Source organism: Talpa occidentalis, unplaced genomic scaffold, assembly GCF_014898055.3.
Source record: "Talpa occidentalis isolate TD23 unplaced genomic scaffold, MPIMG_talOcc4v2.1, whole genome shotgun sequence".
Lineage (NCBI taxonomy): Eukaryota > Metazoa > Chordata > Mammalia > Eulipotyphla > Talpidae > Talpa > Talpa occidentalis.
In genome coordinates, this window is record NW_026555331.1 from 59,945,140 (window position 1) to 59,972,053 (window position 26,914).

General features: G+C 38.9%; 1 protein-coding gene across 1 annotated transcript in view; it reads right to left on the reverse strand.

Annotated features, from left to right (window-relative positions):
- The window catches only part of CLVS1 (clavesin 1), a 169,315-nt gene that overhangs the window by 66,612 nt on the left and 75,789 nt on the right, over positions 1–26,914 (reverse strand). Inside the window, exon 3 of the mRNA XM_037507691.1 lies at positions 21,081–21,255. Within this exon, the coding sequence (XP_037363588.1) occupies positions 21,081–21,255 (175 nt within the window). The remainder of the gene's footprint in view (positions 1–21,080; positions 21,256–26,914) is intronic.

Below are 26,914 nucleotides of genomic sequence, written 5' to 3' on the forward strand. Positions count from 1 at the left end.
TTTTATACTAGAGCTGGGGTACAGGCCAGAGGTGCAGGAGGGTGAGAGGATTCACCTGAGACAGAGCAGGGAGCAGAACAGGTAGATGACTGAAATACACTGCTGAGGGGAGCAGTGGGTGCAACAGGAGAGGTCTACCACGCCACGTGGGAATCTTCCTGGCCAGCTTGGAATCGAACCCACACTGCAGAGGCTGTGCACAGCTTCACAGCGCTGTGCTCAACCCACTGCGCCACTGGGGAGGCCCTCTCTGTCTAACTTATTTCACTAAACATTTCCTCTAGGTCCATCTCTGTGGTTAAAAATTGCAGGATTTCATCTATTTTAATAGCTAAATAGAGTTCAATTGTGCATATATACCACATTTTCTTTATTTATCAATTGATGGACACTGGTTATTTCCACTTCATGACTATTAGAAATTGTGTTGTCATATACATGGGGATGCCTATATCTCTTCAAATTAGTGGTTTGTATTTTGGGGGTAAACACACAGAAGGGGATAACAGGATCATATGGAATTTCTGTTTTGAATTTTTTGACGAATCTCCATGTTGATTTTCCATAATGGCTACAATAATTTACATTCCTATCAACAGTGTCTGAGGGTAGTCTTCTCTCTCCACCTCCTCTCCAACAGTTGTTGTTTCTTGTCTTTTAGGTAATAGCTATCTTCACAGGTGTAAGGTATCATTTCCTTGTTTTGATTTGCATTTCCCTAATAATAAATGATGAACATTTATTGGCTACCTGTATGATTTCTTTGGAGAAGTATCTATTCATATCCTCTGTCCTTTGGAAAATCAAATTATTTGATTTTCATTGTTGAGTTTTATGAGTTCTTTGTGTATTTTGGATATAATCCATTGTTGGGTGAATGATTTACAAATATTTTCTCCCATTCAGTAGAACATCTTTTTGTTTTGATGCAAGTTTCTTTCACTGTGCAGAAGCTTAAAAAAAAAAATATATATATATATATATATACATGCATTTAAGAACTGGGTTGTAGGCCAGAGGTGTAGGGGTGGGGGGTGAGAGATTTCACCAGAGACAAAGTGGGAGAGTAGAGGGCAGAACAGGTGGATCTACTGAAATACACTGCTGAGGGGAGCAGTGGGTGAGACAGGAGAGGTCTGCTGCACCATGTGGGTTAGCTCCCTGGCTGAGGATCAAACTCATGCCACAGTGACTGGTGATAGCTTGATAGCACTGAGACTTTAACCCTTGTGCCACCAGGGAGACTCCTGTGCAAAAGTTTTTTAATTGGATGTCATCCCATTTGGTTATATTTTCACTTTGTTTCCCTTCCCAAATACTTTTTTACATCTGATATTAAGAAATGTATTGCCTATATATTCATGTATGTGTTTTATGGTTTTAGGTCTTACATTCAAGTCCTTAATCCATTTTAAATTAATTTTTGTATATGATATTAGATACTGACAGAATTTCATTATTTTGCATATGTTTCTCCACTTTCCCCAACACCATCTATTGAAGAGACTTGTCTTGCTCCATTGTAAGTTCTTGGTTTCTTTGTCACAGATTAACTGTCCTTATATGTGTGGCTATATTTCTGGGCTCTCAATTCTGTTCCAATGATCTGTGTATTTGTCTGTTTTTATTCTATACCAGGGTGTTTTAATTATTGTCATTTTGTAGAATAGTTTGAGTTGGAAAGTGTCATTCTTCCATTTTTGTTCTTTATTCTTAGGAGTACTATTACTGCTTTGGGGCTTTTTTTTTTTTTTAAAGATTTATTTATTTATTCATACAAGCACTGGGTACAGTCAGAAGCGCGGGAGGGTGAGAGAATTCACCAGAGCCAGAGCTGGGAACAGAACAGGCAGACTGACGAAATACACTGCTGAGGGGAGCAGCGGGCATGGCAGGAGAGGTCTGCGCGCCATGTGGGACCCTTGCTGGCGGCTGGGGATTGAACCAGCATTGCAGAGGCTGCGGGCAGCTTTGCAACCCAGCACTGAACCGCTGCGCCACCAGGGGAGGCCCTACTTTGGGACTTTTAAAGTACCAAATAAATGTCATAATCTTTTGTTTTATATCCAAGAAGACAGACTTTGGGGCTATGACAGGGATTGCATTGACTGTAAGTTCCTTTAGGTAATATAACCATCTTAACTATGCTAATTTTTATAATCCATTCACTCCGCATATTTTTCAAACTTTTTGTTTTCTATTACTTTCAATAGTGTCTTAGAGTATTGGTATACAGATCTTTCACCTTTTTGTTAAGTTTATTCCAAAATATTTAATTCTTTGGATGCAAGTATGTTCAACATATACAAATAAAAAGTATGATATACCATATCAACAAAACAAAGGACAAATATAATATGATCATCCCTATAGACACACACACACAAAATAATTTGAGAAGACTCAAAATCCTTTTATGATAAGCTCTAAATAGAACAGGTATAGGAGGAATGTACCTCAACATAATAAAATTCAGGTATAACAAATCCATAGCCAACATCATATTCAATAGCAAAAAACTGAAATTCTTTCATCAAAGATCAGGAAGATAACGGGTATCTTCATTCTCACAGCTACTATTAAGTATAATGGTAGAAGTCCTAGCAAGACTAATTAAACAAGAAAAGAATATAAAAGAGGGCCTCCCCGGTGGCGCAGCGGTTGAGTGCTGGTTTGCAAAGCTGCCCGGCAGCCTCTGCAGTGCCGGTTCCATCCCCGGCTGCTCCCCGGCCACCAGAGGAGGGTCCCACATGGCGCGCAGACCTCTCCTCCCGCCCGCTGCTCCCCTCAGCTGTGTACTTCGGTCCTTCTGCCTGTTCTGCTCCCGGCTCTGGCTCTGGTGATTTCTCTCACCCTCCCGCGCTTCCAACTGTACCCAGTGCTTGTATAAATAAATAAATAAATCTTTTTTTTAAAAAAAAAAAGAATATAAAAGATATCCAAACTGGAAAGGAAGAAGTGGAAGTATTTGTAGCTGACATGGCAATATTCATTGAAAATTCTAGACTCCAGTAAAAAGTTATTTAAGCAATAAACAAGTACAATAAATTAGCAGGCTACAAAATTAAAATACAAAGATTTGCTGTTTCTACAGCAGAAAGATAAATCAGAAAATTATCCCATTTACAATTTAAACCTATTTTATATATTACTCTATTATATAATTTGTCCGAGCAAAATATAAGAATTCTTAAATACAACTATGCAGATGGAATAAAATAAAGTCTGTAACTTGCTGTAGGCATATGGAACCCAGCTAGGGTTCTGGCCTGATGGGTCAATTTCTAGTTTTGAAGGAGAGAGTTGGGAGAGGTTTTAATATCAGGTGAAGCAAACCTGGGGTAGGTGAAGTTGGGAGTTGGAGGAGGGAGGAAGTTTCTACTTGCCTATATTTTCAGTATGATTTCTTTTAACCCATCTCCTAAAGGCCTTTCAATTTGCTATCTCTTCTCCCTAAAAGTTGTTGTCCCGATCTGTGAATGACTCTTGTTTCCCTTATATTTAAGTCTAAGTTCAAATTTTGCCTCTTGAAATATATTTCTATTGCTTCCCCACACCCACCATCACACTAACACATCTCCTTGTTTTATCTTCCTTTTCTATAATAATTTTTTTAAATTAAGATAACATTAGTTTATTACTCTGTGTGTAATTCAGAAATATAGGATCTCACCTCTTCAGGTGTATTACACCACAGCTATCACCAAGACACCCATAGTCTTGATAGCATTAATAGCACTAAGTAGTCTTATTCCTTCATTTATTTATATTTTATCACTTATTATTCCTTTTCTCCCACCAACTGATAGACTATAGACTTCAGAAGAGCTAGGAACTGGTCTGTCTTGCCCTCCCACATATTCTCAGTGCCTAGGTCATTGTCTGACTTTTAATAAAAAGTAAATATTAATAAATATTTGCTGCATGAATAAGTGGGAGATTTTGCTCCATGTCTAATTGAGTTTTGTATGCAAGGCTAGCAAGTGAAAAACATGTACCAAATACTCATTCAGTGAATAAATAAATTCCAATTCACTTTCCATTAGTTATTGACATTGCCTTTGAAAATACCAACTATGGCAAAGAAGGACTGACTTGACCTTACTTGCTCAGTGATCTCTCTTTTCTATCACACTTAGGATAATCACTGAGATTTCTGAAATTCTGAAGAAGAAGAAAACAACTTTCTTTTATAAGTTTAGTATTTAAGAAGGGCCAATATAAGTTAATAAATTAATCAACTAAATTGGATTATCAGAGGGCTTATTTTTTTAGCCATATAATTTCTTTCTTGAGAATCAATAGAACTTGCACTATACATAATCTATTTTTCCTCCAATAATGGATTTCAAAATCAATTGCATAAAATTATTTGACATCAGAAATGCAATATTTCTTTAGGTAGCTTATCATAATTTCATGTTATTTTTTATGTTTTAAAATAAATTCTTAATTTGTATAAACAACTTGAGTTTATGGTGATGAGCAGAGCCCTGATTTGGTTCTGACCAATCCCTAGATTAGTGTAACTGGCTGGCTTAAATCACACATGTTAGCCTGCCCTAAGCTTTTTGCCAGGGCTGGGGAGTGAGCTTGACGGTGAATCTCTTCCCTTATTAAGGATAATGGTCATGTTGGGAGCTCTAGTGGGAAGACTGAGCAGGTCTCTGGAAAGATATGTATCAGACACCAATGTTCATATTGCCTAACATTCGATGAACACTTTAGTTCTTTTATCCTTTTAAGATAAGCAACCAGCTTAGACAAATGACCTCCTCAGTTGTCTTTCAGAAAACAGTTTCCTCCTTGTTCTTCTGCCTTGTTTCAGGCTTGCATTGATCTGCTCCTAAAGCCCCCCACATTGTAAGAAGATTCTCAATTTCTATATATGTAAAGAATGGTGAATACTACAGAAAAAGCACCACAAGAATAATCAAGAAGCAGAACTTTGTACTAAAGTACTCAGCAATAGCATACTTTGTCCTAAGGGAAGTATTTCAGAATGTTCTCGGGCTTCAGATCTATCAGATGTCATTCCTTCCATAGCTTTTGAGTCAGGCAGGGCGTCTCTCCAGATCTCTTATGGAAATGAGTCTTAAAATCCATTTTAACATTGCTCTGTATTCTTGTTTTTCCAAGAATGTCTTAATTAAAACCTCTTTCAGTTAATGAAACAAGCTATTTGTAATTTCTTCAAAATCCTTAACTAGTCTGTGGATTAAGGTATTAGGGATTATTCTTCTCAATTAATGACATTCCAGTTGAGCTGGCATTAGCTTAATCTTTTACTTTTCTTCACATTGTTAACACTCTCCATTAAACATGTTTAAATTACAAAACTCCACTTTATTAGTATTGCAGCGGAGAAATAACTTTTATGTCTATATATTTAGAACTTCTTAGCAGAGAAAGGTATTTTGCAAACATTTTAATCCAGCTGTTGTCCAACAATTGCCCTGTGCCTTGTCATACCATCTTGCTTTTCCTTCACCCACATGGCCCCAAAGAAATATCAAGCAAATCTTGATCCTGTCCTGGGATATGGCCAGTTGGTCTGAGACTTCTCTTATTCCTATTTGAGTTCTGGCACATAGGATGTTGAAAAAAATCCTTGCTGAGCTTAAGTGAATTTCATGTCCCCATCCTTTGCCATGTCACATTCTTCATACTGATCTAAAATTGATTCAAATTTCTTATAGAAAACAGTCAGTAAATAAGTAGTTCTGTCCTTACTCTCCTTCTTAATGTTCCCTAAGCATTCATTGATTTATCCATATTCTAAAATGTATTTCAGGATATGTTACCCAATAACTGGTGTTAAGAATAATAAAAAAAAACAGGGCCTCCCCGGTGGCGCAGCGGTTGAACGCTGGGTTGCAAAGCTGCCCACAGCCTCTGCAGCGCTGGTTCCATCCCCGGCTGCTCCCCGGCCACCAGAGGAGGGTTCCACGTGGCGCGCAGACCTCTCCTACCGCCCGCTGCTCCCCTCAGCAGTGTGCTTCGGTCCTTCTGCCTGCTCTGCTCCCCGCTCTGGCTCTGGTGAATTCTCTCACCCTCCTGCAGTTCTGACTGTACCCAGTGCTTGTATAAATAAATAAATAAATCTTTAAAAAAAAGAATAATCAAAAAACATAGATAATTAAATCACTTCTTTACACCTTTTAAATAAAAATTCTGATACACAAGAATGCTAAGTTAAAAAGAAACTAAGTCTAGAAGGAACAATTAGTGAATTTTATGTAATATTTGTGATGTAAAATAGGCTTTCTAACAAAGGCAGCTTGACAGACTTTATCATATAAACCTTCTTAATTGGTTTAAACAAAATCTTCAAAAGTAAACTGTATGCATCATAGATGCAAATTGTCGAAAAATATTTGTGATGTACTAAAAGGCTTATTTCTGTAAGTAATGAAAATCTCTTTTAAATTTGAAATAAAACAAGATTTTAAGACCTCAAGTGAAAAATGAATGAAGCGCATTAACAGGCAATACATAGAAAAGAGAATTCAAATGTCTAATAAACATATGGAAAAATGTTCCACCTCACCAACAATCACAACAATAAAAGTGAATTAAAAAGGGACTGTGTTGTGGAGGCATCATGGGGAGGTTACAAATAGACAGAGACTTATTTTCAGAATCCCAGGTTGATTTTGCTTCAAGGCAGAACCTTTCTCATTTTAATGGTGAATATTAAAATACCCTTTTATAGAGCATCTAAAAGATGCATGTCACCTCTGGAAATTATCCAAAGGAAGTAATTCATGTGGCCAAAATATTAGATAAAGGATAGTCACGTAAGCATTTTACATAATGCATAAGAATTGTCAACCACTTAAATATTCAAGAGTTTGGAAAATGGTTGATATGTTATCCATCTGTAATCATGCATCTCTTAAAGACCAGGACATGTTCAGAGAAATGCATCCTTAGGTAGTTTTATTTTTGTATAAATTCCATGGAGTGTAATTATACAAACCTAGATCATTATATGATAGATTATATAATCTAGGTTATATGTACAGCCTGGTGGGACTGACAGAAGTTTGAGTAGAGAAATTTAGATGGAAGTTCTCACAAGAATAAGAAGCAGGGATGGGGTAGGGATGATTAACCAGTCCTTAAACTGGCTATGGAAATTTCCAGGAATCTGAGGCAGGGGCAGAAAGAATTATCAGTTACAGAAAACCAGTCCAACCTGACCCCCAAACAATAAATTCATGAATCTGAAGGGGTGGGGGTGTTAGAAAGGATTATCTGTTACAGAGAACCAACCCAACCAGATCCCAAAGTGATAAAATTCTAAAAAGGAATGAATCTCCCAAAGAACACTCTATAAAGATATTCCTTGCTCTGGCAAAATGTAGCTCTCTGCCCACCTGTGTCTGTCTACGCAGGCATGGCCTTTTCCTAGTAAGCATTTAAAATGCAGCCTTTGCCTGCTTGTGTCTGTGCAAGTGTCTTTTTCCTTAATAAACTCACCCTGTGCGGCTGAAAGGGTAACTGCCAAAAATCTTTCCCAGAAGGAACTGAGGACCCCACTCACTGAACCTCAACAGGACCACCCATGTAGAGTGAATTCTGTTTTGACCAAAAGATCATTAATGGAGGCATGACTTTAATTAGGAAAAGGAATACTATGTAGTCATTGTAAATTATGTTGCGGTTAATATTGAAAGAACGAGAATGTTGCTCACTCTATACTGTAAAGTAAAAAGAGCAGATACTTAGGTTTAAAACCTTTATTTCTGAGAAGGGTTATGTGTAATTTGCATTTTATGATTGTTTACTAGTATTACCAGTATCTAAAAAAAAAATTCTTGTAACTATCATATATAATGAACCCCTAAGAGTGGGATCTGTGCAGTTGAAGTTGAGTTTAGAAAATGCTACCAATTTCAATACCTGTAGGTGTATGGCATACGTATTATTCTTCAATTTTAGGGAATCTAAAAGACAAACCTTTAAAGGCAATGTGGAAACTATTTTCACTATATAGTAAAACTTCTCCAAAATATGTCAAATAATAGATTCTGAGGTTCCTGAGTTATACAAATGACTAAGGATTTGTCTGTTATGTTGTAAAATTTTCTATTTCACATTGTAAAGATTTTGGATGAACATCTTTACAAAAATCCATGACTACTTTAATAATACTTATTGACTATAACTGAGAATCTTCCAGAGAGCTCAAGATCACAGCTGTACACATTATATCTGGTCATGTGGTATTCTGATGCTCAGGGCACATTAAAATCTATGTTAAATGGACTTATTCATGGACTTTCTAGCTTCAGTAGTAAAATTTTATTTTATTTGTGTTTTCCATGACTGATAGCTATTTCTTGATACAGTCTGTATGCTCATGTGGGTTAGTCCCATAGCTAAATTCTTGTTAGAGATTTCTACTAAGTGATGAGCTTAAAAACCGCATGACTAGCTCAGTAAGAATCATGTGTAAAATGAGAATAAATAGACCCTGGGAAAAGTCTGAGGAATTATCTTAAGAATAAATTGTATAAGTTTAATGCAGCAATTTTGTAACACTTATTTGATGTATATTCTATCAGACACAATTGCCATAAAATTAAATTTTATAAAGACTATGTGCTATTTAAAAATAACTATTTTAAATTCCAAATATAGTCACTATTAGTTTTAGGTCCTTGATGAGGAAAGTACAAGACGATAGCATAGCAAGTACTGTCACACCACAAAAGAATGACTGACTCAAGAATACCTGGACATGTGAGAGGTAACTCCTCTTTTTCTGTAAATCAAACATTACTCTGGCAAAACTAATCTAAGGCATTGGAAGGTCAGAATAGTAGCTATCTTTGGAGGCCAATTAGTGGGAAGGGAGTGGAGAGACTTCTAAGTAACTAGTAGTGCCCTCTCTCTTGATCAGTGGTTGGTTGCTTCAATGTTTTCATTCTCTGAAAATTCACTTGGCCACACACTTATAATTTGGGATCTTTGAATGTATAGTGCACATCAATAAAGAGTTTATTGCACAAAAATTAGGTCTTTCTAAATATTTTTGTATTTATAACTGCACTTCGAATTTTGCCATTGGGTTAAAAAAGTCAACAATTAACAATTGGTATTGGTTTCTTAGCAGCAAATCCTTTCCTTTGGTGAAAATGGAGACTGCGCTTTACCACCTATTATCTTCACAAAGGTCATCTACTCTCATGGAGGGATTTAACAAAAAGTCTGGAAAGTTTAGGAGGTTAAAACTAAAATCTTAGGGGCCTCCCTGGTGGTGCAAGGGGTTAAAATGCAACCAATGGAGCTATCTGCAGCCACTGCAGTACGAGTTCCATCCCCACCCAGGGAGCAACACACATGGTGCGGCAGACCTCTCCTGACTCGCCTGCTTCCTCCTCAGCAGTTTATTTCAGTCAGTCTGCCTGTTCTGTTTCCCACTCTGTCTCTGGTGAATCCTCTCACTCCCCACACATCTGGCCTGTACCCCAGCTCTTGTATGCATAAATAAATAAATCTTAAAAAAAAAACAACCTAAAACCTTATTCACAATAAATGTTCCACTGATAGTTTCAATCAGTTTTTTAAGTTTTTATTTTGAAGTGATGATCTGTCATTCCCTTGCTTTGCTTCTTACAGGGGTTGTTGGGGAAAGGGATAGGTCCAGTAACATATCGTGTAAAAGTATTTTAAATGTCAGACTAACAATAGATGTCATCACCATCACCACCATCATCATGTTCTCTTATTTTTAACATAGAATTAAAAATGAACTTGGGATGTTTGTTTCATACTGTGTTTATTCTCATTTATTTTATCATAAATATAAGACTATGCCCCAAGTAGTTTAGCTGGAAATACTCAGGTCAGGGACGGCCAATCTTACCCATGGGAGACTTGCCCATTTCTCATGCATGGTGAAGGAAGACATTACTAATCAATGCCAGCGTTCTTTATTGCCTAAGCATGGCGTTTGCCTCAGGATTTCCAGTACTGCATTCTAATTATTTAGAGTTGATATGTGAGGACAAACCTATTACCCATCTCTGGGTGAAGGCACTAAGGCTATTTCCATGGAGGTTAAATTACAGGTTTGGAGTATTAGGTGATGAAAGAGCTGGAAGGAATTATCTGCTCCAGCATTGCTTTTATGGTAGCAGCATATTGGGATCACTGGGGAGCTTGTTGCAAATGCAAAATTTCACTAGCCTCTCTAACCTCCCCCAATTGGATACTACAAGTTTGGGAGCCAGTAATGAGCATTTGAACAAGCCTTCCTGTGATTGTGGTGGGTGATGTTTGAGAACCATTGCTCTAGTCGAGTCCCATAAGTTTTTGCTGGTGTAAGGGCAGGAATGACCACAGTGCAGGTTTTCTGATCCAGCAGACTGGGTAAAGGAGGACTCCTGGATCCCTCAGTGGTTTTGCAGGTTTTTATTGGGATTACTAGGTACACGGCAGGCAGGGGTGCTGGGGGGCTGGGAGGCTGGGAGGCCTCCCAGCCCCCAGCAGGTCTTCACTCTGGGTTCTCCGGCCTTCTCTTGGCTTCTGCTTCTCTTGCTTCTCTTGGCTTCTCTTCGGCTTCTTCTGGCGTCCCTGTGACGCCGCCCTTAAAAAGCACAGTCTTAGCCCAGGTGAATCCCATCTTCCTGTGCCCACACCCTATTCCAGGTGCCCACCATCAGGCATGCATTCAGAACCACAAGGATCCATCATCTATCCTGATGGCGGGAGGGCAGAAAAGCCTGACATTTTTCCTTACCCTACAACTGGTAAAGAATTTTGTTAGCAATTTGCAAAGGTTATCCATGAAATTAGTTGCTAGGGCCTCCCCTGGTGGCGCAGGCAATTGAGCGCAGTGCTGTGATGCTGTCCGCAGCCTCTGCAGTGCCGGTTCGATCCCGGGTGGCTGGCAAGAGTCCCACATGGCGTGGCAGACCTCTCCTGTCTCGCCCACTGCTCCCCTCAGCAGCATATTTCAGTCAGTCTGCCTGTTCTGCTCCCCTTGCTGTCTCTGGTGAATCCTCTCACCCTCCCGCGAATCTGGCCTGTACCCCGGTTCTTGTATGAATAAATAAATAAAAATCTTTTTTTTAAAAAAAGAAATTAGTTGCTAAATAGAAACAAAACCCAAATTTCTCATTCCTAGTTTCTACAGTGGATAGCAAGCAGAGAATTGTAAGAAAACTTCCCTCCAATTGGCTGCCTGAAATATCTTGTGGAAATTTTTGTCATCTTTTGGGGGCTGCTCTTCCAAAATTCTTAGTCTATGTGGTTCCGGTATAGAACCCTGAGTGGGCTCATAATCTGGTCAAGTCAGATGCAGGGTATGGTAAAAGTATCAGGCTTTTCTGCCCTCCCGCCATCAGGATAGATGAGGGAACCCTGTGGTCCTGACTGCATGCCTGATGGGGGGCACCTGAAGTGGGAACGCGTGGGCTGAGAGACTGAGTTTATAAGGGCGGCGTCGCGGGGACGACGCCAGCAGAAGCCGAGAGAAGAAGACGAGAAGCAGAGAAAACGCCAGAGAGCCCAGAGAGAGTGAGGATTTGTTGGGGGCTGGGAGGACTGCCAGCCTCCCGGCCCCCCCGGCACCGCTGCCTGCCATATGCCTGGTAAATCTAAATAAAAGACCCACAAAAGCCACTGAAGACTCTGACTTCTCCTTTACTGGGTCTGCTGGATCAGAGAACCTGCACTGTGTCCATTCCTGCCCCTACACCAGATCTCCCCATGATCCCCTCACTTCAGTCAAGAATGCAGAGACCAGAGTCCTTTGTACCTAAAACTGTCAGTCTTCATTATCAGCCTGTGGGGAAAGCTTGTCTGAAAATGATGTTAGTACAGAGAAAAATGGACTGAGAGATGGACAGAGAAGACAGAACAAGTTTTCATGGCATTGTTTCAACTTCAACTCCAGACCAAGATGAAGCTGGAAAATAGAGTAAGTTTTCACTACCCCACCTCTCCTCCACCCCCATCTTTTTGTTTCACCTGAGCCAGATTTGATTTGGTTTTCTTTTCCTTAAAACCAAAGAGCTCTGATTGGTTCATTGGCCACATGTATTATTTCGATAACATGGTTAATCATAGAAAAATGTGGATTGTGATGGCCCTTTACAATGCTCAATACTGCTTAACCCTGTGACACAAGGTCCCCGAGGACACTGACATGACTAGGAATACATTGTAGTCCATACTGCTGCAAATATATAATACATTCAGGGGGCCTCCCCAGTGGCGCAGCGGTTGAACGCTGGGTTGCAAAGCTGCCGCGGCCTCTGTGGCGCCGGGTCGATCTCCGGCTGCTCCCCGGCCACCGGAGGAGGGTCCCACATGGTGCGCAGACCTCTCCTGCCGCCCGCTGCTCCCCTCAGCAGTGTACTTCAGTCCTTCTGCCTGCTCTGCTCCCCGCTCTGGCTCTGGTGAATTCTCTCGCCCTCCAGCGCTTCTGACTGTACCCAGTGCTTGTATAAATAAATAAATAAATAAACAAATAAATAAATAAATAAAACATGCCTCTATAAAAAAAATATATATATATATATATATAATACATTCAGAACAGAGTTCCTGGGTAGCCATATCACTCTTCATTTCGGAACAATGGAGATTTCTTTTTGTATGTGGATTAAAACATATTAACATGGAACTTAACAATTCACACAGGTCAGTTCTTTGTCAAGACTGATTTCCACAGCTGTGTAAAGATCCTTACTATCTCCCTCTGCTGAAAATCTTGTTGAGTGGAAAAGTAAGATGGAATACTCCCTTCACCACCATGTGCTTACTCCCTCTCTTCCAATTTCCTTTATCCTCTGACACCCTGGGGTCTGATAACACTTGACAGTGTCATCTCCTTCCTGAAGCCAGGGATCTCTAAACCCTACCCCCACTGCTACACTGAAAAGAGCTCCTTCCTTGAAACCACACTTAGTTTCTGCCAGGATGAGCTCCTGATTCCTCATAGTCCCCCATCTCCACCTCCTCTTTCCCTTTGTGGACCCTTCCTATGAATTCAAATACCACCAACTCTACAGTTCTAGTCTGGACCTCTCTTTTTGTCTCAAACTAAATGTAAACAATTAAAATATCCCACAGGATTTAAAAAAAAATTTTTTTTTAAGATTTCTTTATACAAGCACCGGGTACAGTCAGAAGCACGGGAGGGTGAGAGAATTCACCAGAGCCAGAGCGGGGAGCAGAGCAGGCAGAGGGACCGAGGTACACTGCTGAGGGGAGCAGCGGGCGGCAGGAGAGGTCTGCGTGCCATGTGGGACCCTCGCCTGGTGGCTGGGGATTGAACCGGCGCTGCAGAGGCTGCGGGCAGCTTTGCAACCCAGCGCTCAACTGCTGTGCCACCGGGGAGTCCCAGGATCTTAAATTCAACATGTCCAATACTCCAATGATGATCATTCTCTCTCCACACCTGCCCCTTCCATCTGTACCATCTCTTTAGTTGGCACCACCACCTACCCTTCACCCTAGCTGCACACCTGAACTTCACCCTGGAGTCCTCCTCCAGCACTTCCACTCCCCAGCATCCAAGCACCAAGCTCTGCCTTATTATATTTCCTTGTAGTTATTGAATCCTTTCTATCATTTCTTACTAAAATTATTTCAGTTGCCTTTTAATTGGTTCTCCTGTCTTTAAATCTTCCCTGCCCATAGCCACCAAATTGATCCCCTGTGAAATATAAATCTGCCTTGCCTTTCTGTTTCAATAGGTTCCCAGTGTCTGCAGGAAGAGACCAAGGGCACAGAGTACATAAATGCCTTGCTTGGCCCTTGAGCACTCGAGGAATCTGAACAGAATTCTGTTTTTTGCTTGTATTGAGTAATGTCTGGATTGTATTTGCCCTGAGATCTCTCCTACCCTGCTGTCAGTTGGTTCTTCTGCCCTCATTTGTTAAGAATCAGCAGAGGTGTGGCCAGGCCCAGGATGCCATTCCTAACTCCTCGCACTTGCACTGGGATTTTATTAAGCTGGTACATGTCTCCCTTTCTGTGTATGCTCCACTGCATTCATCATGTGTTTATAGGTCTGCTTCTGCTTTGATCTGTAGACTCCTGAGAGCAGGAACTGCAGCTATTCACCTTTGTAACTGATTCAGAGTAAAAGCTTAGAGAATGTATCTTGAATGGATGAATCAGAGCATTGGTTAGGTCTTTAATGCATGCAAGTTCAGAATAACCATTTATCAAAAGTATGCCAGTGATAGACCTATTTACTTGGAGCTGTTTAAATGGGCCGTCGTGTCTGCCACCAGGATCGCCAGAGTGTCATTAGTCCTAATTATCTTCCTGAGTTTAATTGATATTAATCAAAGTAGAGCATTAAAGGAAGTATTTTTTCCTCTACTATTTCCATAATAGTATCCCACACTGTTGCAAATTCATAATTACAGCATTGTGGCCTAAGAAGGTAAAAAGTAATTTGTCTAGAGGGAAGTGTTTTCAGATACACCGAGTGTTTAAAAAACAAATTAAGAATCTTCTTGGCAAAATATAATATTTCCTTCAATTTGTTCCTATCTAATATTCTTTAATACATGAAAGCTATAAGGATCAATAAAAGACACTATAAATGTTACTGCTAAAAAGAACCCTGCAGGAGGAGGTGAATTAGGACCCATCAATCACCCAACTGCAAAAGGTGTTCGAAGTGAACTGTTGGGTGATAATGAAAAGGGTCACACCACAGGAATAGAAAGAAAGAACACCCCAAGTGCCACAGCTGGGGCTAGTGACACTAATCCAGACTTAGGTCATTAACAAAACTGAGCAGGGAGAGGGAGTAACCTTTTTCATTTCATAGTTTGTGAACAGATTGGTAAGGCCTAGTTTTCAGGGATGCAAGCATACCGAGCTGGGTGAAAGAAGAACAATTGCATTTATATCTGTGCAGTAGAGCCACAGGAGCCCACTGCTAAGACCTGGCCTCTTTATTCTGTCAAAACACTGTCATTCGGTGAGTATTCGGGGCCCAGGTGCTTTTCATATACTATTTAGTCTCTACCAGGAGCCTATGAAGTAGTACTGTCAGGAGGCCACATTTCACAGATGATGAAACTAAAACCTAGGGAGATAGATGACTTGCCTGAAGTGTATAAGAGGGAGATCCCAAATTGAAGTTCAGATGGTTGGGTTCTCCTCTCAACGATGCCGAAGTGTGGTTGTACTTGCAGCATCAGCATCACCTGGGAGCACTTTTCAAAAAGCAGACTCACGGGCTCTGCTCCACATCTACAGAACTAGCAATGGGTGCTAACAATTCCTCCAGGGATGATGAATACACTTAAAATTGAGAGCACTTGTATTATATGGTAATATTACATGTTCAAGCCGTTCTTCTGCATTTACAACTAGCTCCCAGAGATGCTAATATTGTTGGGAAATGGACAGCACTTTGTGTAATAAAGCCCTAGAATATAAGTTTCAAGAAACCAAGGCAGCTTTGCTCTGCTGTAATTCTGTGTAAAAGAGCAATGGACACACATTTAGTGGTGAATGAACACACACATTGTGTGTCAGTTTGCATGCCTGAGCTTTGGACTGTTGATTCGGTGTGAATCTACTACAGACTTGAAATGTTTCTGCTTAACCTGCCTTTTCAAAGTTCTAATCACACTATCCATTCATTCACCCTCAGGAATTGGCACATGTCCCACTGTCTCAACAGTTGAGTGAATGTGGCACTTTGATTTCTCAAGGGCAAGTGAATATAGAACATGTACTGGAGAAGGAGTCAAACAGTAGAATGTGGGAAGGAAACTGGAGAGAATACATCAAAGTCTGAAATGTGTAACAAAAAGGGACACCCAAGAGATAGATCAGTTGTAGTTGGCAGTGCCTCTGAACATAGTTCAAATTCCCTCCCACCCTTTGGTTAAGAGCTGGGAAAGTAACGAGCCTCCTTTTCTGCTAGACTGGCTCAAAATTCATAGGGGAATTCCAATCTACATTGATATTAATATTATAAAACTCTTTTTAACAATGAAAAGTCATAATCAACCTTGAATGAAGAGTTAATTAATTGATGAAGTGTTTGATTGACCAGAAGACTGACATGAGCACAGAAATGAGAATGATGTACAAAGCTGCTTAGATGTAGCTTGTAGGTGAGTAAAAGGGAAGTAATTTTCTCTAAACCCTTAACAAATGTCAGGTTCTTAAAGAAATCAAATACTTCATAAATAGCCTGTGGAACACAAGGCTCTATCTCTTCCTAAGTAAAACACTTGGGCACAGTAAGCTCTTTAGGTGTCTGGGTTGACTGAATATTGATAAATGTGATACATTGATTTCAATGGTCAGGCTGCAGTGATTTACAGGAAATAATTCCAAAAATTGATTTTGGAAACATTACAAAACTCAAGAGCAGGACTTCAGCATGTTGGTTGTTCTGCTAGAATTCTCCAGCAGAATTGAGAATAATGCTGTGCTGTGTTTAAATGGTGATATAAATATTACTTAAAGTTTGATTAAAATTTAAACAAGTTGTAATGAACAGATACAACAGTTCTTTCAGACATTATTGATCACATTTAAGAGATCGAGCAATGGTATGAGAGAAAAATGACTTTCAGGCATTCTCAAAATTACTACTTTAACTAAAATGCTTTGAACAAATATTCATAGAACATTTATGTAACTGGGACAACATAGCATTTTAAACAATGAAATATCTTCAAGGCTTTACTCTAAAAGGAGGAATATATAACATGCATGTATTAGAATTTCATGACTGGTTGGTTGATCAGGGCAAATTTGAAGTAAAAATCTGATGATCCTTTAATGAACAGTCTTCTGCATGATTATTATGACTCATAGATACAGTCTATGAAGTGCATAACCAAAGTTCTATGCGCATACTACCACTTTTTGCATTACTTTTATCGGAATCTGCATAATGACCCTTTTACTGACTTTAATTTTAGAGCAAATTTTGATTCATAGAAAAATTGAAGGGAAGGTGCAGATATTCCCCATATACTCCTGCTCCTATACAAATGTACTTCCCCCATTATCAACATCTCCCCCAAAGTGGTACATTTGTTATAGTTGATAAAACTACAGCACATTATAATAACTCAAAATCCATAGTTTACATTATAGTTCACTCTTGATATTGTATATTCTATAAGTTTGGACAAATGTATAATGACAAGTACCCATCATTATGGTATCATACATCTCTGTGATACACATACTTATCCCTATTTATCCTATTTATCACGTATTTATCCCCACGTTTGCCCCCCATCCCTAGCAACCACTAACTTTTTTGCTGTCTTCATGGTCTTACCTTTTCCACAATGTTACACAGTTGGAATTATACAGCATGGTAACTTTCAAGATTCTTTCACTGAGTAATATGCTTTTAAGATTCCTCCATGTCTTCTTGTACTTTGATGAGCTATTTCTTTTTTTAAAAAGATGTATTGTTATTGAAGTATATCCTTGCCAGTGTTTTTATAGTTTAAAATATCCCTCCTCAATTATAGTAACCATAGTACTCCTACCACTGAAGCACCCATAGTTCTCCATCAAAGTCCACTCTGCTCTCTCCTCTATCCCACAACTTACCCTCCCACCCCACCGCCATCCATGCTTACCCTTCACCCTCATCTTATGAAAGCCACAGAGATCTATGGTCAGCTTTCAAGGACTTTTTTTTTTTAAATTTATTTATACAAGCACTGGGTACAGTCAGAAGCGCAGGAAGGTGAGAGAATTCACCAGAGTGGGGAACAGAACAGGCAGACCGATGAAATACACTGCTGAGGGGAGCAGCAGGTGCGGCAGGAGAGGTCTGCGTGCCATGTGGGACCCTCGCCTGTGATTGAACCAGTGCTGCAGAGGCTGCGGGCAGCTTCGCAGCCCAGCGCTCAACCACGGCGCCACTGGGGAGGCCCTCAAGGATTGGTTTTAAAGACTGTCTTTGTCTGACCCTTTGTTTGGTTTTTCTATATTCCATTTATAATTCATTTCTTTCTAGCACTATAAAACATTCAAATTTATGGATGTACCAGTTTCCCTATTAACATACTGAAGGAGACCTTTGTTGCTTCCAAATTTTGACAAACATGAACAAAGCTGTCATGAACATTTGTGAGCACATAAGTTTTCAACTCTTTGAGTAAACACCAAGGCACACAATTATGAGATTATATGAAAAGATAATGTTTAGCTTTGTAAGAAAGCACCAAACTGCCTTTCAAAATGGCTGTACCTTTTGCATTTCTTCCTGTAATGTATGAGAGTTACTGCTGGTCCATACTCTTGTCAGCTTCTGGTATTGTTAGTGTTCCTGATTTTGGTCATTCTAATAAGTGTGTGGTGGCATTCATTTTTGTTTTAACTTGTATTTCTCTGAGTACATATGATATGAGACATCTTTTTATATCCTGTTTGCCATCTAGATAGCTTCTTTGGTGAGGTGTCTGGTAAGGCACTTGGCCTATTCTAAAATTAGATTATTTGTTTTCTTATTGTTGAATTTTAAGAGTTATTTTATGCAGTTCTTTATTCAGATGTGTATTTTGCAAGATTTTCTCCCAATATGTGACCTCTCTTCTTATTTTTGTGACATTTTAATAATACAATTTAACAACTATTTCTTTAACTAATTTGGACTTTTGGTATTGGAGCTAAAAAGTCATCACCATATGAAAAGTAACAGGTTTTCACCTATATTGTCTCCTAAGGGTTTTATGGTTTTGTGTTTTACTTTTAGCTTGTTATCCATTTTGACTTAATTTTTGTGAAGGGTGTTGTAGTATCTGTGTCTAGATTTTTTTTTTCATGTGGATGTCCACTTATTCTAGCACCATTTGTTGAAAAGATTATCTTTGCTCCATTGTATTGTATTGGTTCCTTTGTCAAGGTCAATGAATAAATAGAATTCACTAATTGACTTCTGAGCTTAGAAATACAACTGGTAGATCCAACTAAGAAGACTGTCAGCCAGTTACTAGCCCAGTGACCATCACCTCTATATTATCTGGCATTACCTCCACTTTGGGGCTAACTGGGACTGTATATAGCCATGAAGAAAACAGTAAGAACTGCACACTTAGAACAAAGAAAGCTTAACATTACATTACAGAATATGCCAAGTACTGGTCATTGCAGCACAGACACATGTTGTTTGATTATGGGACACATTCTGAGAAATGTGTAACTAGGTGATCTTGTCATTGTATGCATAACATAGAGTATAAGCACATAAAACTAAATGGCATATAATTGACTACTAGGTTATATGATATAGCCCATTGGGACCACCATAGTCATATATGTGATTCAGTCCACTGTTGACTGAAAACCATCTAAGGACTCATGACTGCAGAGATTCTGACATGCTGCCATGCTTCCATCAGGGCTGAGTGTTTAATTCTCCAGCAGCTAGGGTTGCTGCCAGGAGAAAGTTCCTCAGATGACATTGCCTCAGAATTAAGAGAGATACTTTGCTCAAGCTCACAACCACGTCCCAGGGCAGCCAACACCAATGACTGAACAATGTGGGAGTATTAAGGTGCAGGTCCTTAGTCCCAATCAGGGTTGACTCTAAAAGGTCATTTAAGCTTCAGGGAAAATGAGGCTTTCATTGGAAATGACTGAATCCCAGGTTAACTTCTGCTGCCATTTTCTTTCTTAGTTTTCTTTCTACAATTGTTAACATGCCCTAATAAATCTCTTGCATGTTACTCTCCCTGTCAGAATTTGCTTTTTGGAGAACCCAATCTGTAACAGTTAGTAACCCAAGGTCTCATTGAATGACTGTCTATATGGAGAATTAAGAGTGGTGGGTGTAGAACTGAAACTCAAGTTTCTAGGACAAGGTTGTAATATAAGTTGTGGTATTAACAAAAAATGACCCTAAATTCTCACTGCCTGAATAGTGAGCCTCACTCCCATCTCCCTGCAGGAGGTGTTATATTTGCTATGTGTGGGAGAAGGGGGCTGACATATACCAGGGCCCCAAATTCTCTAGGTGTCGAACAGTAGGTAATATTCGATAACTCCTGTAAACAGCTGAAATGCCAAACCATGTATCCCAACACAAAGATAATATGACAATTCTCCCTAACAGGCAACTTTCTCAATAAAATAAGATCCATTCAATAAACATGTTTGTCAGAGGCTCACTATGTGCTATTCATCTGCTGGGAGCTAAGTATGAATAAATCATAGTTTAAGAAAAAGATCCACCTATTACTCATTACACAGGGATCACTGAAATGGGTTGCCCACTCTTGCATCCTGAAAAGCATGAGTATGGCTGCTTGATATGAGAAGTAACAAGTATTTTGCTACTTACATGATTACATATAAACTGCCATCTACTGTATGGTGTCACCCAATTCCTTCACTCTTCCAACAAAATGGAGAGACATGAGTTTTACCTATCATGGTTCTGAATCTCCCTGAATGATGCCTTCAACTTTATAATAATGCATGGTATTTTCATGGGTTTGCTGGTCCTTCAATGTAGAGAGGGCCTACGGAAGGCCTACCCTAAACCTCAATACATCACAAAAATCCCTTCCTATGATTCTGATAACTATCATACAGCAAAAAGTAGTTTTCTCTGCTTCCTTTGTTCACTGGCTCACTTCTTTGTTCACTTCCTTTGATCACTGGCATGATCTTTAGTACAAACACTTGGGCACATTGTATTCTGAGAAGTGAGAATCCACAGGGTGCATTTCTGGGATGTAAAGATGTTTCTAAAAAACTTGGAAAGTCCCCATGCCACATTTATGTAGGACATGCTCATAAAGCAGATGTTTTCTAGTTTTAATTTTTGGATCTCCCAGATGGATTATGCTAAATATCTCTGAGTTTTAGTCATAATTGCTACAGTGGGTAATTTGTGTCTCTGGTAACAGTAATTTAGAATTATTAATGAAAAAATAAAGCTAATTAAAAAACAAATTCTAAATTCAGGCTGAGATAAAAATATGAAGTGTTCAAGGGTGTCTTTTATCTAAATTTTCTATTTCCATTCTAAAAGACAAATACTTTGGTTACAATGAGAAAAAAACTAGATTGTCGCACAAAGTCTCATTCATTGAACATACCTGCAAACCTTCAATAGCCAGTTTGAGGATTGAAGGTGTCAGTTTGGAGGCTTGCTTGAAGGAAAAATTACTCCAGTCTATAATTAAAATGAAACCATTGATCTGAAGCTCTGGATCTTCAATAAGGACTTCCAAGGACAGCAGAATGGCACGGAGGATGTCTGTGAAGGAATTCCTGCAGCCAGAGCACAAAAGGAAAGCTGATGTGAGTATCACCAGGTGATAGACTTTATCTGCAACAGCCGTGGCCTGTCCTTGTTCTGCTCTGTGAGCCCAGCCTGCAGGGTACTTTGGTGTCCTGCACCCAGCATGACCAAAAATACATCTGACAAACTTCATGGGAAGAAAGAGGTGAGACTCCCAGGATGGAAGCCTCCTTGTGATCTGACCATACCAGCACCCCGATCTTGATGAGGTATCACTCCTTTGTGCTTCTGTGGGTCTCTATACTCTGCTTCTATCACAACACTGATTAGATTTCATTAAATACATTAAAGAAACACAATACATTAAAGAAACACAAATATGTTTATTTGCCTTTCTCCCGCACAGAGCTCTAATATTTTTTAGGGCAGAGCCAGGGTTACAATAGTTTACTTTTATGAACGGCCTACCTTAGAACCTGTTTTCACTAACTGAAATAAATTCAAAAAGGATTTATGTTCTTACGACAAAAGTTGAAAAACACAAATATGTTTAGCCTTTTTTGGTGGCGGCTGTCCTAGAGGCGGTGGCGACCCAAACCATGCAAGTGCCAAATGCCCTCCCTGGAAAATACTTTCTAAAAGCTGAGTATCACATGATTCTTGCTTTTACTATATGCTAGTGCTATTTACAGTGGTATGTGTTATTTGGTAGGTTAATTTTTAGGTTTGAGAACACTGAAAAGTTTTTCCATATAAATTAATGGTAACTGCTGGGCCTCCCCAGTGGCACAAGGGGTTAAGCTGCAACCTATGAAGCTATCTGCAGCCTCTGCAGCATGAATTCGATCCCTGGCAGCCAGGGAGCTACCCACATGGTGCAGCAGACCTCTCCTGTCTCACCCACTACTCCCCTCAGCAGTGTACTTCAGTCAGTCTGCTTGTTCTGTTCCCCACTCTGTCTCTGGTGAATCCTCTCAGCCCCCACACCTCTGGCATGTACCCCAGCTCTTGTATGCATAAATAAATAAATCTTAAAAAAATTTAATGGTAACTGCTTCTTCACTCTAAACTATTTGTTTAATAGAACAGTTGACTTGCATCCTAAGAACACTCAACTTTCAGGTGGTGGGGGCACCTGTACTCCCTACTAAATGAATCATTGCTAAACGAATGATGTGAGATCTCAAACAGAGGTCCTTATTTTGATTAAATCTCTTATTCCTTTTGTGTGCTTAAAATCCTGCTAAAAGTGTAAAAATATCCCTGCAATTGATGCTATTTTTTAGTTCCAATTCATGAATAGAGAAAAATAAAGCAGGAAGAATAGCTTATTTTCACTGAAGGTCTATAGAGTGTGATTCAGACGGAAATCACTTTAGTACATCAGTAACTATGACAACAGGCAGACCTGAATACAAACTAGAGCAACAGTTCTCCAGGGTTACATGCATTCTTTCCTCCACATTATATATTCCCACTACCAGTGGGTTTTTCCTTTAAATAATTTTCAGACATGAAGAAATGATGGCATATTCCTTCTGCTAATTTTTGCCAGAATTATCTGAGCTATAATTCTAAGGTCTGACAACATCTCTAAATCCAGTCTGTTTTTCATAAGTAGAAAAATATAAGCAGGTCTGACCAGGGAAGGTATTCTTTGTTATTTCACTTGAGATACCGTTAAAATAAGAAGGTATTTCCCAAATCAATCATAAGTCAGTGTGAAATGATCAGATTTTTGAGCATTTCAATCTGGTTCAAATTCAATCTGGTCCAACTAAGAATGATAATTCTATCTTAAAACTCATCAAATTTGAATAGAATGTAAGAATTTATCGAATGCCTATTATTAGCTCACTGTTGTTTCAGACTCAAAATTACTAAACAGTATGTCCTATTCTACTTTCAAAGAGCCCTTAATTTAATTGAGGAGGGGTATGAGATTAACAAAATGAGTTGAAAGGTTATCAACAACATTTGAATCATCAAGGAAGAATTTATGAATGAATAAAGGCTAGAGATCACTCTTGAAGAATGAATAAGATTTTGATACATAATGAAGAGCGGAGTAAGAAATTCTAGGAGAGAGGAGTAACACCATGAAAATTAAAACTATGCACCCCCCCCACTTCTAGTCCTTCTAATTAAAAATGTATTTCTTTTATCACGTTAAAATGGTCCTCCTTTTAGTCCACTCACTGGGTGTAGTTCTGTTACAAAGAGAATAACTTCTGATCCTTTCTGTGATCCACACTTTCATTGATGTAAACATGGTGGTCCTGATGTCCTATCTAGTCGCCAAACTAAAAAAAAGAAAAACCTTAATAATTGTTCTCATATGAAATGGGTTTTAAATACCATTCTCATTGATTTCTTTCATGTATACTGACTGTTTAAATTTTAAAAGATATCAGATTCTTACGAAGGGAAATTTTCAGAGCTTTATCTTGCTTTGTTTCTGCATTCACATTGAAATGTGATCTAAAGACATAATCTTTCTTCAGGAGACACATTTGTATTGGGAAGAAACATTGATGTAAGTGGAGCAAAAATTATGAGTTCAGGCAATTGCAAGTAGAAATCGATATGCCTAATAGTACACTGGAGGCAACCATTGGGGAATTAGTCTGATTCTGGAAAATCTTAGGAAAAGTACACACAGGGAAAATTAGGACTGAAAGACAAAGGCTGAGGTAAAACCTACGCACAGCATTGAGTTTGAAAGAAGAATTGAGGAAATGAAAGATGAAAAGATTGAGGTAGTATCATGTCATTTAAAAAAGATAGAACATTTCAGGAAGTAAAGGTGTAATAGATTGATTTATTGATCACTGACTCTAATTCTTCACTTATCTGGGCATCCAAAGAATAGCTATAGCATCATTGATGATAGGGTACATTTCCCACCCACTGATCATGTGACTTGCTTTATTTTTTTTCTTCTTTTTATTTTTTATTTTTTTAAATAATAAATTTTATTTTTATATTCCCCATACAATTGCAACCCCCCCATTCTGACCCCAATCCCTCGCCTCCCGCACCCCACCCCCCAAAAAGTGTCTCTGGTTCATAGTTTTTAGTTGATTTTGATTTTCACTTTCTTATAGTTATTCATTTTCCTGGTCCCTTATTTAAGTTTTCTAGATTCCTGCTATGAGTGAGACCATCTGGTATTTTTCTTTTTCTTTCTGGCTTATTTCGCTGAGCATGATCCCTTCCAGCTCCATCCATGTTGCTGCAAATTGCATGTGTTTATCTTTTTTGAATGCTGAGTAATATTCCATGGTATATATGTACCACATCTTCTTGATCCAGTCATCTATTTTTGGGCATTTGGGCTGTTTCTAAAGCTTAGCTATTGTAAATAGTGCTGCTATAAACATAGGGGTGCAGGTGTTCTTTGGAATTGATGTTTCTGTGTCCTTTGGGTAAATACCTAGGAGTGGAATTGCTGGATCATATGGAAGCTCTGCTTTAATAGTGTGTGAGAGAGGGGCTCCCCTGGTGGCGCAGTGGTTGAGCACTGGGCTGCGAGGCTGCAAGCAGCCTCTGCAGCACCGGTTTGTTCCCTGGTCGCCGGCGAGGATCCCACAAAATATATATATATATATATATATATATATATATATATATATATATTCTCTCTCTCTCTCTATATATATATATATATATATATAGAGAGAGAGAGAGAGAGAGAGAGAGAAATGAGAGTATGTCAGCTCTGAGCCTAGCTCTTAAATATCTCAGGTGTTGCTACTTGTTCTCTTGCCTTCTGCCACTGCCATGGTGAAAACATGCCATAGCTAACCAGCTGGACTGAAGAGAACTCTTTGGTCAATCAGTCTCTTCAAAAGAAGCAAAGCCACACAGTTGAATCCTGTCTAAATAAGCTCTACCTAACCCCACAGATGTATGAACAATAATTCAAAGTATCAGAAACGAAATTAAAAATGTTTAATGTATTCATAAAACATACACATAGGCTTGACATAATTCATTGAACAACAACAAAGAAAGGATTGGTTGGCTTTTCCTACCTGAGGTACGGTGTGCTTATAGAGCGAATTTTGCCCTACCAACTTCCTCATGGAAGAGCTGATGTCTCTCTGGAGAATTATTTTATGAAGGTGGTTAAAGACAACATTGATTTCTTTTAGTTTATTACATCATAGATGATCACTTGGCAATTATCTAAGCAATTAGAGCTAGTGGTTATTATTTATTGTTGCTACATAACAGTAGCTATACCGCTGGAAATACTGTAAAATGTCAACATACATTTATCTTTAACATAGGTCCAAAATACCAATATCCTACTCTCAATAGCAGAATGGATTACATATGCATATAGACATATATTACATATTTTTAGCACATAAAGAGAAAACATAACATTTTAGAATTTGGGATTTTCTGAGGAGGTTTCAATGGTTCTATTTAATCTAACAAAAATCTCAGATTGTAAGGGACTACTTAGAATGAATAGCAGTTTAATTTCCAAGGAGGAGGAAATTTACATATGTAAGCTCTGGAAATTTCAAAATTTTCTACTGCTCTAATTCTTGGCTGCTACAAATGGGTAACTATTAACCATCCCTTTTCTATTAACCAAGCACAAAGTGTGATTTCCTAATTCTAGTACCTGCAGAACATTTCTAAAGGAAGAGCTGGGACTTTTTGTCTTCTTCACCCACATCAGGAGTTGGCTGTACTTACATATGGATTTGTGTAATTCTCTGGAGCTGCAGCAACATGTAAATACTGCAAATAATGCTAACTGCAGCAATATGAAGACTGGGGAGGTTTAGAGGGAGAATAGATTAAGATGGAACTAGGTCTTCCAGAATGGAGTTACAATTCAAACAGAATGAGACCATTCAAAGTTAGTCTGAATCTTTGTGATTATATCTGGAGGTAGGATCACTACTTTCCCACTTGGGTAACATTTGCTAATGGGTGTATAGAAGGAGCATCATTTATGGTTTCACAATATTTGCAGAATGCTACAAGTACTGATTAAGCAGAGTCCAGCAATGCTCAATATTCTTCAGTGTGGCACAGTAAGACCCCTTCCAAAATGTCAGTGACTTCTTCATCTTCAATAATGAAACTCATATCCAGATAAATCACATGAGCGATTAGATGCACAGTATTAACAAGGTTCCTGATGCTTAGAGTTAGTATTCCTGTTATAGTTTTGAGACTCAGAACATTCAAAGGAAGAAATACTGATTCAAACGGGAGCTCAGGTAATGTGTAGAATCAGGAATACTTCTTGCTGCCTCTCTCTTGCACTTCCTTACTCAGCCTTGGTAACATATTCTTTCCCGTCTTTTCACCAGCTAATTCTTTCTTATTCTGTAAGTCTTGAGCCAAATGTCACTTTCTCAGAGAGGCTTTCCTACCACAAGAAGTAGAAGAGACAAGGTTTCCACCTTCAGGAAATATTAGTCATACTCCTCTGAGCCTTTTTACATGAGGTCTCCTCCTTGGTCTATATCACTGACCTGCAGAGTTCAGTTTTACCGAAGAATCCTGCTAAGTCAGTAATTTGAATGCCCTGACTCTTGATGTTAGTCAAGTTCCTCTTAGTTTTCTCTCCACTGCCTAACCCTGCCTGCCAGTGATATCCTCCCTTGTCCTTGCTGTTATGGAGTTGAAGTGAACTGTCTCTTACTATATACAATA